Below are 20348 nucleotides of genomic sequence, written 5' to 3'. Positions count from 1 at the left end.
TGTTAAGCATGTTTCACTAATACCAATAATTTTAGGAAAGATTGCATCGATCAGTGCTACTAATTCATTCCCTTTATACATTCCCCTCCATTATGTACATAGAAAAAAGAACTTCTCAGTCCTCTCTCTATATACACCAGCTAAGTCATTACTCTTGGCCCCATCATTGCCTGTAATCTCCAGTGCACTCAGCTCTATCAAGTCTAGTTTCCCTGCCCAAATACTGCCACTTGCTCAGAGAATTTAACAGCAACTTCTCCAAAAGCCTGTTTCCATCCCTATTTAGATGCAACCCATCTTTTTCATACAGTATTCTTCTACCATCAAATGCACTCCAAATATCAACTTATTCTAGACTTCTTTTCCTACACATTCATGGAATTACCATATATTATATCTCTCGTGACTTTGTTACTGCTCACACTAGTATCGTTCACTCTCACTTGACTCTCTCTTTCTCTCCAACTCAATCAAGTTCTTGTTGCATCAATTAAACTATTCTTAAGAGTCCAAATGTTTCTATTCATTGTCCTCAATTCAGCTCTCATACAATCCACTACATCCTGACTACATCCATTTCTCTTTCCAGGCTACTGAGACATTGTAGGGCCAGAAATAAATCATAGGTAATTTTCACAGGACTGCAGATCTGCAACAAAAGTTTGACATTTGGCAATATCAGTATTAGATGGATGGATAACTGGAGCAACTCTCCACTAGCAAAACTAGATATTTATTATTTTATTCCTGTTGTTGGAATTGAATGCTTGTTTGAAGTAATAAAACTATATTCAGAATTTCTCCTTTCATTATAGATAGTGCTTTTCTCTCTTTCTGTCTGTCTCATTTTGTATTTTCTCAGTCTTGTTCTCTCCAGAAAAGTATCTGATAATATCATCATCATCAAATTCCTGCCATGTGCCCTCAAGGGGTGTACAGAATATGATAGTACTAAATGAAAAATTTACATCATTACTAACTTCCTATCTACAATTTTCCTCCAAATCAGTCTGTTACTTGTCAAGACTCCAACATTATCAGATCTTATATTTCTGTCGTCTAAGGCACATTATACCATATCAATCCACCTACATCTTGATCTTCCTCTGAGCCATTTTCCTGCCAACCTGGCAGACAACATTTGTTTTGCTAATCTTTCCTTGCCCATTCTGTTTAAGTGACCATACCACCTGAGATTAGCTATGCTAACGCATTCCTAGATGCTGACAATATCAAGTTCTTTCCTAATATCCTTGTTTTTAATATGATATTGTCATTGATGTCATCTGTTCATGCCTCTAATCTTTCTCAGGACTCTCATATCTGCAGTCTCTAGTCTTTGGACAAGTGTTTTACTTCTGACCTGCTCTCAGATCCATAAGTTAAAATTAGCTTGAATACTGTCTTGTATACAGCTAATTTAGTGTTCCGACTAATTTCTCTCTTATTCCACATGAATTTATTCAGTTGACTTCCCACCATACCAGCTTTGTTGATTCTGTTGTCTATTTTAATATTTAATTTACCATCTTCACTAAAAATTGTGCCTAAGTAGCTGAAATGTTTTACTTGTTCCACAGCTTCTCCGTTCACAACGCAGTTCACATTTTCAATAATTCTGACTATTTTCATTGTCTTTGTCTTTTTGTTGCTGACCTTCATACCATATCTATTATAACAGGTATTCAATTTAGTCAGGGAATCTTGCAGACTTGTAGAAGATTTATTTAGAAGTATAACATCGTCCGCATAAAGCAAAGAGCTGACATTAACATCTCCAATTTTGATACCAATTTTAATACCACTTTCCTTCATAATGTGATCCATATAGATAATGAATAACAGAGGGGATAATGTACATCATTGTCTCACACCAGATTTAACATTAAACCATCTTCCAGTACTTCCTTCAATTCTAACTGCTGACTTACAACTGAAATAAAGACTAAGTATTGCTTGATATAATGCCCCATTGACACCATATAACTGCAGCGTATTGAATAGCTTCTCTCTTGGCACTTTGTCATATGCCTTTTCCAAATCGACAAAACTTAAATACAGATCTTTGTTATATTCCCATGATTTCTCCACTATTTGTCGTAAAGTGAAGATCTGATCCTGACAGCCTCTATTTGGCCTGAATCCAGCTTGTTCTTCACCAAGCTTTTCTTCCACAATTCTTCTTAACCGTTTCTGAAGTACACTGGCATAAATCTTACCAGGAACACTCAGTAGGGGAAATACCTTTGTAATTCTCATATTCAGTTTTATTTTCCCTTTTTTTTTTTTTATATGAGTACTATGAGAGCTCTGCTCCAATCATCAAGAATTTTCCCCTCTGTCCAGGCCTTCTGAACTATGCAGTGCAGCCACTGTAAGACTTTTATATCACCATATTTCAGCATTTCTGGTCGAATATCATCTACTCCTGCTGCCTTTCCACATTTCAAGCCTTTGATGGCTTTTTCTACTTCAAGTATCTATTCCTGACTGTATGCCTGTTGAGTGTTTTTTACCACGTACTCCATACCTCAAGGATATCCTTTTCTCCGGTTTTCATGTCACCTTTATCATCTCGAACTCTTTTTACAGCACTCTTTCCTCCATTTCTAAGCTTCTTCAACAACCTCCAGAATATTTTGCCACCTTTTTGATATTTATCTTCTATGTTTTTGCCAAAGTCCTCCCATGACTTTTGTTTAGCTAGTTTTACGAAGTGTTTAGCTTTCTTACATTTGTCTCTGTATTCTCTAAGAGCACAAGCTGAATTATTTACCAGGAACTTTTGATATGCTTTCTTCTTTTCCTTCACTGTTTCTTTAACTTCCTGTGTCCACCATGGAGTTCTGATTTTTCTATCCTTGCAGACAACCTCACACTCTCCTCGCTGAACCAATCAGGGTTTTCTTCAAGGCTTGCCGCTGAATCTCCAAGGTTTGGTTCCTGTTCTCAAACTCTTTCATTTTTTCATATTTATGAATTTAGGGACATAAAACACACTTGTTGAAAAGATTATTTTACTAATTATTAATAAAATAAAAACTTGACGTTTTGACCCCTGTATTGAGGTCATCATCAGAAGGATACATGTGTATAGGAACCAAGCTACATGCTGTTGCACTCTGTAAAGGTAAATTCAATCTACATTGTTAACTTATCTTTTTCTTAGCCTGACCTCCAGTGATAAAAATTGATAAAAATTTTAAAAAATTAAAAATAAATAAATAAATAAATAAAAAATAATAATAATATTTAAATAAATAAATAAAAAAATATATATATATAAAAATATAAATAAAAAATAAAATAAAAAAAATAAAAACTACAATAAATTCTGCTAAAGTTTTCACGTACTAAGATACTTCTTCTGGAATTGTACAGTTCATATTGTTATATTACGTCTATCTTCTGGATTTGTACAGTTCAGGTTGCTAATGAATGTTCAGGAAAAAATAAAAAAATAAAATTACTTCAAGTCTTTTTGTATTGAGATTTTTCTTTGTGGGTGCTATGAAGGTTGCAGATGGGTCCTCCACATTCTTGGAATGGTTAGACCATCATTTTTATTCAGATTCGTATTATGTTTGAGCATTTCATATGCTTCTTTGAATTTCCGCTCGAACCAGGTTTTGGTGCGGTGTAGGGACTTGGTACCTTTCCAATCAATTCTGTGGTATGTTTGGAGTGCGTAGTCAGAAAGGCCGGTTTTTCCAAAATGGAGGTATTTAATGTGTCGTTTGTGTTCGTCCTTCATGATTGGGATGGTTCACCCTATTTCCCTATGTTTGGTATGTTACATGTGCATTGTATTTTGTAAACCCCTGGGTGGGCTAGGTGTGGCAGAGGATCCTTGGGAGAACTGAGTAGGTGTCTTAATTTTGTTGGGGGTTTAAAGGTAGTTTTGATGTTGTATTTGTGTAGTGTTCTGTCTGTTTTTTCAGAAATACCTCTAACATATGGTATGGCAATAGCATTCTTGAATATTTTTTGTTATTAGTGGTATCTAATAACAAAAAAAGTGAAAACGTGGCTGGAAGAAACAATTAAAAAATTAATACCTCAGCATGCCTGCGCACCCAGAATTTATGGCCTGCCAAAAGTACACAAAACAGACACACCATTACGTCCAATTATGGAAGGAATTTACAGCCCGAATTACCACTTAGCCAAAAAATTAGCAGTCACACTCAAGGAATTGGTAGGTCATTCCCCTTCCTACATAAAAATTACACAACATTTCATAAACAAAATTAAAAACATTACACTCAATGACCAAGATCTATTAGTCAACTTTGACATAACTTTCCTTTTCACCAGTGTCCCAATCAATGATGCTATCTTGCTCTTACAGAACATATTTCCACACAGCATCACAGCCCTCTTTGCCCACGTACTCTGCTCCGGGTATTTTGTGTGGGAGAACAATTTTTACCTTCAAAAAGATGGTACAGCCATGGGCTCGCCACTTTCCCCCCCAATAGCGAATTTTTATATGGAAGACTTTGAGCAAAGAGCTCTGGAGTCTGCATGCCTAGAGCCCAAAATTTGGCTCAGATACGTCGACTATATTTTTGCCATTGCCCCCATGGCTGTGAAGCACTAAACACATTCCTTAGCCACCTGAACAAACAACACAAACGCATCCAATTCACCATTGAAATGAAAAAAAAAAAAACAACTCTCTTCCGTTCCTTGACACACTCATCACACGTCTTCCTTCAGGTTGTCTCTCCTTCTCAGTCTACCGCAAACCTACACACACACAGGCCAGTACATACACAAAACTTCTTATCACCATCCAACACAAAAACTAGGGGTCATAAGCACCCTTAAACACAGAGTTCAAACTATCTGTTCAAATGAACAAGCTCTTAACCATGAATATGAGACCATCAAACATACCTTTATTAAAAATGGATACAGTATTAAAACCATTCACAAGATCCTCTACAGAGATACCACTAATAACAAAAAAGATTTCAAGAATGCTATTGCCATACCATATGTTAGAGGTATTTCCAAAAAAATAGACAGATCACTATATGAATACAACATCAAAACCACCTTTAAACCCCCGACAAAATTAAGACACCTACTCAGTTCTTCAAAGGATCCTCTGCCACACCTAGCCCACCCAAGGGTTTACAAAATACAATGCACATGTAACATACCAAACATAGGGGAAATTGGGCGAACCATCCCAATCAGGAAAGATGAACACAAACGACACATTAAATACCTCCATTTTGGAAAAACTGGCCTTTCTGACCACGCACTCCAAATATACCGCAGAATTGATTGGAAAGGTACCAAGTCCCTACACCGCACCAAAACCTGGTTCGAGCGGAAATTCAAAGAAGCATGTGAAATGCTCAAACATAATATGAATCTGAATAAAAATGATGGTCTAACCATTCCAAGAATGTTGAGGACCCATCTGCAACCTTCATAGCAACCACAAAGAAAAATCTCAATACAAAAAGAGTTGATGAAGTAATTTTATTTTTTTATTTTTTCCTGAACATTCATTAGCAACCTGAACTGTACAAATCCAGAAGATAGTCGCAATATAACAATATGAACTGTACAATTCCAGAAGTATCTTAGTACGTGAGGACTTTAGCAGAGTTTATTGTAGTTTTTATTTTTTTTATATTTATATATATATATATATTTTTTTTAAATTTATTTATTTAATTTTTTTTTAACCACTAGAGGTCAGACTAAGAAAAAGATTAGTTAACAACGTAGATTTAATTTACCTTTATAGAGTGCAACAGCATGTAGCTTGGTTCCTATACACATGTATCCTTCTGATGATGACCTCAATACAGGGGTCGAAATGTCAAGTTTTTATTTTATTAATAATTAGTAAAATAATCTTTTCAACAAGTGTGTTTTGTGTCCCTAAATTCTTAAATATGAATTCTAATCAACGTGTAACCTTAAAAGAAAGACTCTTTCATATTTTCTTCAATAAAATTTGTGTATTTTAGTCTACAGTTCACATCTGAGAGCTGCTCAACTTTTATTCACTTTAAAACTTGCTTACATGTCATTCTTTTCGATATGAAATTCAATTTTATCCTGATCAAGACTAAATAGTGATCACTTCCAATTTCAAATCCTCTGTGCACGCTGGTGTCCTGCACCAGGGGGGAAAACATCACTATCAACAATAACATAGTCAATGAGACTTTTCTTATTCCTTGCCTCTTCTCTCCATGTGAATTTGTGCACATTTTCATGTTGGAACATGGTATTAGTGATAACCAGGCCATGTCCTGAGCAGAAATCCAACAGGTATTTGCTATTATTATTATCTTTACTCTTTTCTCCAAATTTTCCCAAAATATTTTTGTATGTCTGACAATCATTTCCTACTCTGCTATTTAGATCCCTAACAAGGACCAACTTTTCCTTTTTCATTATGTCAGTTGCTTTCTCTAAAGATGCAAAAAATTCCTGAATTCTACCTTAGTAGAACTTTCTGTGGGATGATAGGCACAAGTCTCATTGTCCAGTTCCCCATTTTCATATTTGCCCACATCACTCTACTTGAGACTGCCTATCATTCAATAATATTAGCCTCGTATTTAGTGTTGAATACTATGGCTACTCCTTCTTTTCCTTGATCGTCATTGCCAGAATATATCCTTTTGTATTTATTGCTCAAAAAGATCTCACCAGTTTTTGTCTTTTTTGTTTCAGTCACCCCTATTATGTCGATCAGGTACTTATCTAATTCCTCAGCTAGCTCCATTTCTTTGCCATTCAGGCTTCTTATGTTGATAGCACCGATCTTTAACTCTGGTGATGTTGAGTTGGGGTATGTGTTTCAGATTTGTTCCAGTAGTTGACTTTTCACTGTTCACCCTGGTTTCCTGGTTCCCTGGTGAAAACAATGGGCCCTTGTTTAACTGGGCGACGCTCCAGCCGGCATGAAATTTTGTCATATTGTACCATCAATTTGTATTTTGGTTTATGCCAATAAGAATTCAATTTGGTTGGCTAAATCCCAAATTGCCAGCCTATCCTCGTTCATTCAGTATCCAGGTAGATACCCAACAGGGTGCACTACAAGAAGGTGAGGATTCGACATTAGGTCAGAAGTCCTGGTCGGTTCTCCGCATTCCTTTAAAAGCAATGTGGAGGTCTCCTCTCAGTTATACAGCTTTGACCCTTAAACACCCCATCTGATAATATTCTTTCCATATTTCTTTTATCTTTTAAATTATTATTTTCTGTCTATCATGCAATTATGCAGGAATAATAATTATAATAATTATTTTTCCTGCATAATTTGTCAATGCATGCCATCTACATTCTCTCTCTTATATCCCCTGCCCTGCAGCATTCAACGATATATTTCACTCTATTGCCTCTCTCTCACACCAGATTTGAAATACCCTCTGCATCTCTGTCCTCCTGATGTACTTCTACTCTTTTTTTTTTGTCTTCTTTCCTTCCATTCTGTTCCCTCTGTTCTCTCTGAAAATATATTATTCTTTTACTCTATCCCAGTGACTGTATCATCCTCTGTCAATGAAATCTCACTAATGCTTGTAACTTTTGGTCAAGTTCAAGTACTGAATGCCAAAAACTTCTCACCTTATTCCAGTACTTCTAGCATTAGTATGCACAAACTGCAATATTCCCTTCATCCCACAACCTCACTTTCACCTAAGTGTTGATTATCCCACTAACGTTGAGAGCCTGTAGAGCTGTATTCAACCCCAGACAATCACTCTCCCACTTATTCATGTCTAGGTTACTGGGACTCACATCACCTGCACTCTCCACCCTAATCATTCTTGTTTCCTCTCACTGTGCACTCCTGAATTCTGCTGAACACTACTTTCTCATGACATCTAACTCTGAATCTATTAAAATGCAAACCATCTGCCTTATATACATCTTTCCATCCTTCAAACTCACTCCCCCACCCCTTCACAAACTCTACACCATTCTTTCTTCACATTCTGCATACTGACTCATTCGCAATTACAGCCCTTTATTTCAGCTTGTCTCTTTCATTCTGTGGCAGCCGATTTACAATTTTTAATTTCTCACCACTTTTACCATCAACACTTTCATAACTTCTCACATACTATATTTGTCAACTGCTAGATCATGTACCAGCTAAGATCAAACTATGCCTCAACTCACTCACTTCTATGCGCACCGTACTCTCCCACAATGCATTCCACTTACTAACCACTCTTCATCCAGAAAACGTCTCCCCTTGCCCTACCTCATATTTTCAGCTCTGTTTCTCTTACTTCAAGAAAAACCTTCTGCACATTAATCTGATAACAATTTTTTTAGTAATGTATATGTCTCAGTGATATCTCTAGCTCCTTGCTGTTCATAAGGCTATGCATATTGTATTTCCTGAATCTTTCTTCATATACGTAAATATTCTAGAAATCGGGTCCACCTTAACCAGTCATCTTTATACTGTCTTCAAAATTTTAGAAATATATCCCTTAACGTTTAGATCCTTATCCAACATCATTCAATCCTTAACAAGACCACCACCTCCTTCAAAATATCTCCATCATCTGTATAATCTACATCCCATCCTGGCTTACCAAATTTCAAAACTTTACAATTTGAAACATTGAACTGGTAATCCCACTTACTGGACCACTCTTACAGTTTGTTCACACCCTGCTTTAAAGCTACATCTGCACTATTCTTCATAATTCTCTTCGACTTCATAATCTGAAAACAACTACACATTCCATTTAAACCTCTACTAGTATCACATAATAAGCATTTACCCCAAATCAGACTGCTGTGGCACACCACTAATGACACTCCTCTTCCCAAATACTGTTATTCAAATATACAACTTATACAAACCAATCAGGTAGTCAATCAGAAGTAATCTGTTTCTAACTCCATCTGTTTCAGTTTAATTGTCAACTCATATAGTAATCTATCAAAGGCCTTTACAAAATATAAATATGTTACTCTATATGCTTCTCCATTGTCCAATGAAATTGCTACTTTCAGTATATAAGTAGATTGTTAAAACATGTTCTCCCTGTAATTAATCTCCATGCAGACCATCATAGATAACACTATTGTTATCAACATATTTCTGGATTATAGGCCTCGCTAACCTCTACACCAAATTAATCACAAATCCAGACAATAGAGATTATGGCCTATAATTCGAAGCTTCCACCTTTTCCCTTTATTTGGGAAGTGGAATAATTTTGCCTTCCTTCCACTCTTTTTGAACTCATCTGTTGCTAAACTCATTAAATACATCTGTCAAGGCAGAACTCAGTGGCACATTCCTTTAAAACACATAGTAATACTGTATATGATCATGTCTCCTACTACCTTATTAACATCAAGTTTACTTAATTTCTCTTATATCTTCTGCTCATTCCCCATGAGTTCCTCCTCCTCCATCCCCTTTGCACTCTGTTCTTTTATTATTCATTCCATCATTTGATTTCTTCCCTCCATTCAATCCTTTCATTTCTTTTCTCCATTTTATCATGCAGAGCTTGAGCTCTGCATGATGTCACATTAAGAGAATAAAATACTTTAGAAATTGTTCATTAGATATTTTGACTATATCATTCTTCCATAATCACTTTATCTTCTTGCAAGGAACATACAGAGAGAGAGAGAGAGAGAGAGAACTATTTTGGATTTTTTGGTTTGTAGGTTAATTACTGCACTCACACTGCACTTTTGATGTTCTTACCAATAAGTCACCTTCCTGGCTTTCTGTTTATATATTATTGCTAATTCTAGAATATCTTCTTTCAGATTACAGTTTTATCTTAGTTTTATCAATATTTTTTAAAAATATAACTATTTAACATCCTGACCCATGGAATACATTCAGATATTCCTGCTGTTAAACAGCAGCAATGTTTAGACATAAACAGTAATGTATTGACTAGCACCCCAGCAGTACTAATCTTCTTTCAACCAACTTTACAGCTATACAGTCAGACCTTAACTTACTAAGTGTGTGAGCAATTTATGACTACTTGCACTTATCATGTTCACATGATGTTTACATTCCTATTAACATATTCACCAGATACACCTTGCTCCCACAACCCATGGACCATGGTTTTACTGCTGTCTTTGAGGCATATTATTTAAAAAATGCTTTTACTCAGGCCATTGCTGCTGTTGAGGGTAAAAAAAAGCCTTCAGAGATTTTTGGAAGGAGCATAACATCTTGCACTGTATAAAAAATGTAGATGCAGCATGGTGAGGTGACAAAGTAATTGAATATTGTTTGGAAGAAGCTGCTGAAAAATATGTTCATAAGTTTGCAAAATTTGACAAAATGTTACAAGAGATTGCTGATAAGATAGTGCTGTTAGTTAATGAGTTGGACTTACAGGTGGACAATGAAGATGTAGAGCAGTTGGGGAAAGCTGTGGAAGAAGAATTCAAACAAAGACCTTATAGAACTAGCCCTGGAAACATGAATTTGCAGAAGAATTAAAAAGGAGAGAGAAAAGCAGAAGAATAGCAAAAATAAGAAGCTGAGTCTCCCTAAAAGTTTAAAGTATAAAAATTAGTACAGGCATTTGCTTCTATTAATAAGACAAATCGTCTTGCAGGGCTGCCTCATCTGCACTATTACTAATAATCCTTCCCAGCTTTACATCATCTGGAAACAACTGAATATCCCCCTGCAATCCATTGACAATGTTATTGATATAAAGGTTAAGCAATACAGGTCCCAGTACTGAGCCCTGTGGAAACCCCACTTGTAACCTTCTGCCTCCTTGATACTGCCCCACCATACACAACTCTCTGATACCTATCAGACAGTCAATCCTGAATCCAGTTGACTAACCCAACATCTAAACCTATGTGCTGAAACTTAAATATCAGCTTATCATGTGGCACTCTGTCAATTGCCTTTGCAAAATCCAATAAAATGGCAGTATATGCCTTTCCCTCATCAACAAATCCCCCCTTTACAAATCCATATTGACTCTTACAGATAACATTACCCTCATCTGCCCAACACTGTATATGGTCCCTCACTAATTTCTCCAAGATCTTAACAACTACTCCTTTCACTTATTATTATTACCCAAGACCCCATGGAGTCAAAGACTCATCTAGGAGGTCCTTTTATCATATACACAGCTCATCATACCGTGCTTTAAACACAAATTCTCTGCAGACACCACACTCTCAGACAAGGCATTCCAATCATTCACAACTCTGCAAAAAAAAAAAAAAAAATCCTGCTTCTCACTTCCCTACTCACACCCTCTTTATACAGTTTCCAGGGATGACCTCTGGTTCTCCCCTGATCTCCCACTATTTTAAGTAGAACCTCTCCAGCATTGATCCTATAATAACCTCCTTACTAACTTGTAGGTCTCTATCATATCTCCTCCCTTGTCCTCCTATCCACTAAACTCAGTAAATTGCATCTTCTCAATCTTTTTTTCATATTTGACATTCCAGAGGTTAGAAACTACCTTAGTTAGTCGCCTCTGGACCCTTTCCAACATTTCTTCATCCTTCTGAAAACCAAGTGCCCAAATCTGGGCAGAATAGTCCATGTGTGGCCTTATCAAAGCCTTATACAATGGAACAAGAATCTCCCTACTTCTACAAGTGAGTGTCCTCTGCATCATTCCGAGAAGCCTTTGTGTTGTCCTCACAATTTTGGCTATGTGTCCCCTATATTTCAGATCCTTATCCACTATCACCCCCAGATCTCTTATTTCCTCCACCTCCAACAATATATTCTCACCAAGCAAAAATCCATCATCTCATTTTTGTTTTCCAAATTTTAAAACCTTACATTTTGCAACATTGAACTCATCCCCATTCCCATGCCCAATCACTCAATTTATTCAAGTCTTCTTGTAAGGCCACAACATCTTCTCTACTCTTCATGGTTCATCCCAACTTTGCATCATCTGCAAACAACTGAATATTGCTATCCAAATCTTCACCAATATCATTAATATACAAGTTAAAGAGTAATGGCCCTAAAACAGACCCCTGAGGCACACCACTAATAACTTTCCTTTTCCTGGAGCTCCCCCATACACAACTTGTTGATACCTATCATATAGTCAGTCTCCAATCCAATGCACCAATTTAATATCACCCCATCCTCTCTAGTTTGACTATCAACTTATCATGCGGTAATCTATTAAAAGCCTTTGAGAAATCTAAGTATATTACTGTGTTTCCTTCTCCTCTATCCGTGGAAGCAGTCACCTTATTCATTCATTCATTTCATATGGTGTTTCAATGGGTGTGAGCCTCTTTTATGGGGCGGTATGGCACTACCTCAGTTACCCCATATTTTTATCCGTGCTCAAAACCTGCATAGCTAACAATTCAGACCTATGGCTGGAGGGATTGTCTTAAGTATTCCTGACTGTATCCATGTGTGTGTTCACACATGGATACAATCAGGAATACTTAAGATTCAGGGCTGGTTTGCCTGCTTGCAGGATGAAAACCCTGAGATAAACTGGGAGGAAAAATCCTGCTGACCACTCCCAAGACCGGCTAACTTGGCTATGGCTGAGGAAGATCTTTAAGCTCCTCACGTCGTCGATGGGAATCAAACCTAGGTGATTCAACGATTCAACTAGGACACTCCTTCCCCAGGCATATGGTTGCGAAGTGCATTGCCATTAGTCTAACCACATGGACCTTATTGTAATAAGTAAGTAGATTACTAAAACTTGACCTCCCTTTAGCAAATCCATGCTGTCCATAAAAGATAATACCATGGTTGTCAACCTAATTCTGGAACCTAGTTCTCACAAGCTTCTCCAACAACTGAACTACAACACCTGATACACAGATAGGCCTATAGTTTAATGCTTGAGTTCTATCACCTCCTTTATGAAATGGCACAATCTTGCCCTCCTTCCACTCCTTAGGAATTTGACCCAGTCCAAGACTCATATTAAAAAAGTATGTCAAGGCTTATTATGTTAACTTAGCATCCCTGAATGCTAAAATGCACAGATCTGGTTTGTTATATTTTTAACTAATTTTACTCTTTGTTTATAGTGAAATAATACAATGTACAAATTATAACATAAAATTACTGTAAATGGTACTGTTTTGTAATAAATAATGAATCATGAGTGTACAATGCAATACAGTACCATTTACAATAATTTTATGTTATAATTTGTACATTGTATTATTTCACTATAAACAAAGAGTAAAATTAGTTAAAAATATAACAAACCAGATCTGTGCATTTTAGCATTCAGGGATGCTAATTGTTAACATATGATTCATATAGTGATTTTTGACTTATGGCCTTTTCAATTTACAATAGGAGCAACGGAACCCCATCATGAGTCAAGGACTAATTGTATTCCCGAGCATTGATCTTTTTTCACCCAACTCTTCATATATAGTTCCAAGCAGCATTAATCCCGCTTCTTTTCAACTAACTCTTCAGCTATAGTTCCAGACTGTCTTGTTCTAATTTTTCCCTAATCACTATTTTCTTATAAAACCTGCTACTTCTGTCACTCTGATTGTAATGTTCATACTGTATGAAGAGTATAACAGCATTAAAACAAGAACAGAATACTCTACACATTTCATAATATGCTGGTGTAAGTTTGGTTATTATTTCAGTGAAAAGGGAAAAAGAAAGTTTACCCTTACTCATAGATGGTTATGGACACCTTGTATTTTTGACTGGATTCTATTTTTTTCATTTTTACAAAAGACCCCCTTTACAAATCCATATTGACTCTCACAGATAACATTATCCTCATCTGCCCAATGCTGTATATGGTCCCTCACTGATTTCTCCAAGATCTTTTTGGCAGAAATAGACAATGAAATCTCTTTGATAAATTTAGTTTAATCCTTTATCCAAGTGTAAGCAAATATCTTCAGGACTGAGGTAAGGTGACCACTTTACCTCGGCCCTGAAGATATTTTCAGTTGCAAACTTTGTTTGCTTACACTTGGATAAAGGATTAAACTAAATTTATCATAGTCTAACCAAGTGCAAAATAAACTTCTGAAATCTATTTGTTTTCATCTATTGCAGCGATAGAGTCTCTTCTTCTTTCTATTCTCTTCAGTCTAAGGATAGGACATTACTTCTATTTCAGTTACAATTTGAATTGTTTCTGATGATTTAGTTTAGTACATGTGTGCTAGTGATAGTTATAATTTGTGCTCTGAAGATGATAGACAGAGAGTAAAATATTAGTAACTTCAATAAATCAAATTATTTTTTTCTCTTTTGGTGTTGTTTATATTATGAAATATTATCTTGTTTAATGAAGCTTGCTTTACATCAGGGATAGCCAGGCTATGGCACATGTGCCAAAAAGTGACACATTGGATGATTAGAAGTGATGCATTGGACCTCGATGATAATAATAAAAAAGTAAGCCACTTCATGCAAAATGTGTTAACCAGAAACTGATTTGTAGAAAAAAAGCTAAAACTTTGTAATTATTTTTAGCAATTGTATTGTTTCATGCACATCTTTTGCACATTCACTTGTTTGATCCCGAGGAACCAAGCATTAGCAACAGAGGTTTTTGTCAGTTAGTTTACAATTGATACTTGTGAACTACAGAGTTGTGCTTTATTCATCCTTTGTAAACATTTGCAGTTTTGTACTTTTTCAAAAAATAAGCCTTATTTTTACATTCAGTTACTCATCACAGTGCAAAAGAAATGTACCGTGATGTTTCAAACCTCAACTATAATAAGCAGCAGGCAAAAATTTACAATCATTCAAACTCTTGGCTGTACTTAAGAAAAACAGAAGGTGATAGTAAGTGTAAATTCAGTGAACAGTGGGAAAATTAGTTATTATTTATAGTATATTCACACAAAAGAAAAACAGAAGGTGATAGTAAGTGTAAATTCAATGGACAGTGGGAAAATGAGTTATTATTTATAGTATATTCACACAAAAGAAAAACAGAAGGTGATAGTAAGTGTAAATTCAATGGACAGTGGGAAAATGAGTTATTATTTAGAGTCAATCTGTCAGGAAAACCATTGTGCATTGTTTGTGAAAACACTTTCTCACATAATAAAAGACATGATCTTAATAGACACTGTAAAGTGCATCAGACTGAAATAGAAGGAAAACTGAAGCTAGTGCTTGGGTCTGAGTTACAGAGAGAGAGAATCTTTTTTTTTTTTTTTTTTATTAAATCATATTTTTGCTGGGAGTTTTTAAGGGTACATGATTCTATGGTGTATTTGAATTTGTATGGGAAAATATTGGTGCATGTAATGTAAAAGGCTGGCCACCCCTGCTTTACATTCTTCTTCTGCATCCCCTGAGGACAGGCATTTGTTTGCTTGTAGCTAGGTATGTTTTAAGGCTTTCTTGCTTGCAAAAGAAAAAAAAACCTATGTTAGTATGAGAAGAAACCAAACCATACTAACATAGGTTTTTACTAACTACACTGAACTTATAGAGACTTATCATTATACTGTACGTATTGATTATACACAATACTCAATATAATCAATACACTGCTATTGATTATAATCAATACACAGTACATTAGTGTAATAAGGTGGAAGATGAATTTCATTACCTAGTGTCAGACTGCTGCTGAACTTTCTAGAGGCCTGGAGTAGTTTGAAAAAATGCAGTGTTTGGTTTTCTAGAGCAGAGTTTCTGAACTATGTAAATTAAAAAATAATAAAAAGTGAATTAAATGAAAAATATAAAAAACCAAATAAAATTAAAAAAAACTGCAAAAAAAAACAAGCTCTTAACCCATCCATGGTATCATGTACTATGCACTATAGGTTTATAACCTTTCATAGATAAGTGTCACAAAATAAATAAATGCATGAATATACTCTTTATATGGAGTAGCCTAGAACAGAGTAATAACTGAATTATCAAATCATAGCCTGTTCGAAATTGGATAATTCACTTATAAAATCCTGAAAAGTTTATAAACTTTTTTGCATGTGATGTTCACATAAATAATGATGTGAAGTTCAAATTATTACCTGTATTTATTTTAATGAATGGTTATTACTCACACATGACAGTAATCTCGAAAGTTCCCCTTCCTCCATGGACTCAAACACTGTGTAAGTTTAGCATGCATGGCAAAATATCGAGGAGTGTTTGCAGAGAAACTGAACAGGAGACAAGAGAAAGAATGATTCTGTACAAAGTGTGAAAACTTTTCTGTAGGAAATGTGAAACAGACTGGCAGAATGAAAGCTATAATAATTGTGGGTGCAAAAAACTGCAATAAGTAGGAATGAAAGGAGGGGGAGGAGAGTGCTGCTGATAATTTTAGGGGAATTATGTCCACATAAAGTGGAGATGCTAGAGGGGAATAGCAGTAATGGTTTGAGGCAGTATGGTTGGGGGAGGTTGACTTCAAGAGATATTTTGTCAGATGTTCCTGCAGACCAGAGAATGTGAAAGGTAGTGACGAAGAAATGTATAATCAATTAGATTAGTGAACAAGGGAGGGATGATTTTAAGTATGGTAATATAGATTGGAATAAAGAGATTAAACAAGGAATAAGAGTATTCCTTGTTTAATTCTTAAGATTTGATCATTTCATCAAAGGATGGAATTGTGAGTGAAATGTTGTATTTCCCTCTAGTTGGTGAGAGTGAGTATGAAGTGATCTCCTGGATAGTTACCAGCCAGATGAAGCCTTCTTTGAGGAAAGAATGTATGTGGATGTATGTGTTTATTTTCTTTATAAGACTGCTGATTCTGAAAAGCTTAGGAGACAGCCTGGGGCTATAACATGGAATGAAGAGTTAAGCAGATAGGGGATAAATGATATGATGCTTGGGCACTGAATAAGAGATATTTAACAGCATTAATGTGTGAGTGTATTCCAACAGTTAAAAGGTTGAAGAATAGGTTTTCAAATGGATGAATGAAGGAATAACACAATAAATTGAGACGATGAAGAAGGTACAGTGGAGTCATCACTTTCTGCATATACTATATAAGCAGAAAGTGATGGAGGGCACCTACTCTACAACTCTCCCTCTCAACTACAGTGAACTGCATCATCTACACCAATGCCATCTACTGCCCACCGCCACCACTACTATTTTCATAGACAATCACAAACATACATGCCCAAGACAAGATTCGGACCCACAGCCCTTTGTCTGGAGAGTGGATACACGAACCAATCGGCCAACCAATCAGACCAAGAAAAATCTTAGAAAGTTTATTCGATATGTGGCAAGCAGTGATTATGGCACAATGATGAAGAATCAAGTGGATAATATAGGAGGACTTGAATAGATTGTGTGAGTGGGCAGTTGAGTGTAATGTTCAGATCAGTGTTGCAAAATGTAAGGTTCTGAAATTAAATACACAGTGATGAGATGCAAAGTATACACTTGCTGGGTAATTATTGAATTGAGGAGACAAGAGATCTGGGAGTAGATGTATTGTTGTGCATTACTAGTAAGGGAGGGCTAAGGATTAGTTAATTTGAGAACTGGGATCTCAACCAAACATGTCCCTGTCATGAAAGGTTTGCTTACGCTTGGATCTGCCAAAACTTTTATAGTTTCTCTGTCATGAAAAGTTTGCTTATGCTTGGATCCACTGAAACTTTTATAATTTCTATATTTGGCATGAAACTCTTGTAGTTTCTCTATTTGGCTTTGAAATAATGTTGGATTAAATATCCACTTAATTGGAATAATTTTGCATTGCCGAAGTGAAGCCTTTTGGCTCTCTTTTTCAGTAAAATCCTACTTTTTCAAGTAGTTTGCAAATAATTTTCATTGCCCAGTATAAAACAACCACCATCCTGTTCATTTGAGGAGCTAAAGTAATATAATTATATATATTACTATTATTACCCAACCTAACTTTGTATATAACATGATAAGATTCAACAGTTCTATCATTATTATTATTATACAGGTATCAGTCAAAAGTTCATTGTGGAAGACCCCACACTAAACATCATTCATACAATACCTATCATACTTCTCCTTAAACTTATTCACTATTGAGACACTCACAACTACCTCTGCTAATCCATTCTGCTCATTCACCAGAGCAGAGGACGAGTCTGCATAACCCTTACTAACCACACTTTTGCACAACTTCCAGGGATATGATCCCTTGTTCTACCACTATTTGTGTATTGAAAGATTTCTGTCTTCTATCTGCATTGGTTTCCTTTAAAAAGAAAAAATGGTTTTCATTACTCAGAGATTTTTAGGAAAACATTTTTATTTTGTTTATTGATGTGATTTTTCTGTTAATTTTTCCAGTATTGAAGTGTTATTATAGTTAAAACAAAACTTGAATTATATTATATGCAAATTTTTTTAGTGTGCATTTTTTTTTTTTTGAACTAACAAGGATTTTATTTTCTTTATGTGATGTACAGACTGTGAATATGAAGGCAAAATTATAAAAATGATGGAATGGTTTCAGCCTAATTCTTGCAGTAATTGCATATGTGAGGTAAGCTTTTGGTTTTCATAAAATGTTTACCATTCAATACTTCCTGCCTTCAGACTACACTGTTGATTGCCTAAAATCTAATTACATGATAAACTCAAGCGAAAACTATATTTGATCCCATGGTATCAGTTTCTAAATGGGAAGGATATCAGCAGTGCTTGTGATGTTTTATAAGATGCTTAAATGATTCATGCAGTATGTGTGTGTGTGTGTTTCCCCTAGAGTTCAATAAACAAATAGGGCAAAAAAAAATGGCTATGCAACCTTAACAAGATATCCAGTAGAAAATGATGATGTGAAATATGAACAAGGATGAGAAAAGTTATGAAATATATAAAACATAGGCTGGTAAAGTTATTAATATTTAATTGAATGCTAAGTTGGAGTATGAAAAGAAAGTGGTTATGCAGACTACATGAAACTCAAAAGAATTCTAGTTATGCTGCAAGTAAAAGACAGAATGAACAAACAGTAACGTTATGAAATGTAGACATACCCATGTATCAGAAGCATATTCAATTGTTCAAATAATGAGCAGTCACTTCACTAAGATCTATCAACCAGGTGTATGTAACATGGCACACAGTGCTATGACTACATGGGTTGAAGAGATAGAGATACATGAGAATGAGGTTTAAGAGTTTTGAATAAGCTCTATAAGAATTCGGCAGTAAGGACACGTGATATCAGCATGTATGCTAAAGCACCGTTCAACAGAATTGGCTAGAACCATGGCACACTTGCATAATTTGAGTCTCAGCTCAGGAAAGATCCTACAGAAATGGAAAGAGTGCATTATAACCACATTATATGAGGGTGCTGCAAAATCTGATCTGTTTGACTACTGACCTATTAATATCAGTGGTGGGGAAAATTATAGAGAAGTTGGTAAGAACTCACATACAGAAATGAGTTGAATGGCAAGCTATATTTTGCAAAGAACAGGATGCATTTACTAAAGGGAGGATCTGAGCAATTTGCTCATATTTTGTAATAATGTTAGAACTGAGTTGGATAAAGGAAATGCATACACTCTGATACTGTTAAACATTGCTGAGGCTACTGAGAGGATATCACATGAAAGGCTGTTGAATAAATTGGAAGATATGAGATTGGATTATGAACAGTTGGCTTGGACAAGTATTAGAAAGTAGCATATAAAGATGTAAATCTGCAAGATTAAGATGACCAATGGGTATCTCCACTAAACAGTCCTTGGATCATTATTGTTTAATCTGCATAATACAGATATTAGGAAGGACCTGACAGGAGATATTCAATTGTTTACTGATGATGCAGAGATAGGTTGAGAAAATCATTAATATTACTGATATACAAGGCATGTTCAAAAAAAGACCGAACTTTTGCTATAAAGACTTTATTGCTCATTTTGCAATATTTTAAGCACTGTAGTCCCCTTTACTAGTGTTACTGATTTCATCGGTCAACAAACGCAGTATGAATTTTGCACTGATGCGACACATCTGAAGTTTTTCAGTCAAAATTTGATGACAAGATCCTATGCTGATGGCCACTTCATCAGCAACTTCTCAGACAGTTAAACAACGATTCCACGAATCACAGTATGAACTCTCTCGACATGGTAGTCGTCTGTTGATGTGGAAGGTCATCCAGGCCTGGAATCTTCACTGACTGATGCTCTGCCCTTTTTAAAATACTTAAACCACCCATACCACTGTGTTTGGCTCATACAGTCCTCCTGTATTCTTGGTTAAGCAATTGAAATGCCTCTGTAAAATTTTTACTAAGTTTGCAGCAAAACTTGGTAAAAACTTTTCTCTCTCTCACACACACACACACGCACATTGTTCTTCAATCTCTTTCATTGTCACTTTGTCACTAATCTGACAA

The 20348-nt window shown here is 35.6% G+C and overlaps 1 protein-coding gene across 3 annotated transcripts in view; it reads left to right on the top strand.

Moving 5' to 3' along the window:
* The window catches only part of LOC150093698 (kielin/chordin-like protein), a 1333292-nt gene that overhangs the window by 631920 nt on the left and 681024 nt on the right, over nt 1-20348 (top strand). For all 3 annotated transcript variants that reach the window (XM_090412628.1, XM_090412627.1, XM_090412629.1), the window contains one exon: nt 18400-18476. In XM_090412628.1, coding sequence (XP_090268754.1) covers nt 18400-18476 — 77 coding nt within the window. The remainder of the gene's footprint in view (nt 1-18399; nt 18477-20348) is intronic.

The sequence above is a fragment of the Typopeltis vanoorti genome, chromosome 23 (assembly GCF_054136105.1).
Source record: "Typopeltis vanoorti isolate ZY-2024b chromosome 23, IOZ_Tvanoo_1.0, whole genome shotgun sequence".
Classification (NCBI taxonomy): Eukaryota; Metazoa; Arthropoda; class Arachnida; order Uropygi; family Thelyphonidae; genus Typopeltis; species Typopeltis vanoorti.
Note: the sequence above shows the minus strand (reverse complement) of the source record. Positions and strands in the feature narration are given on the sequence as shown.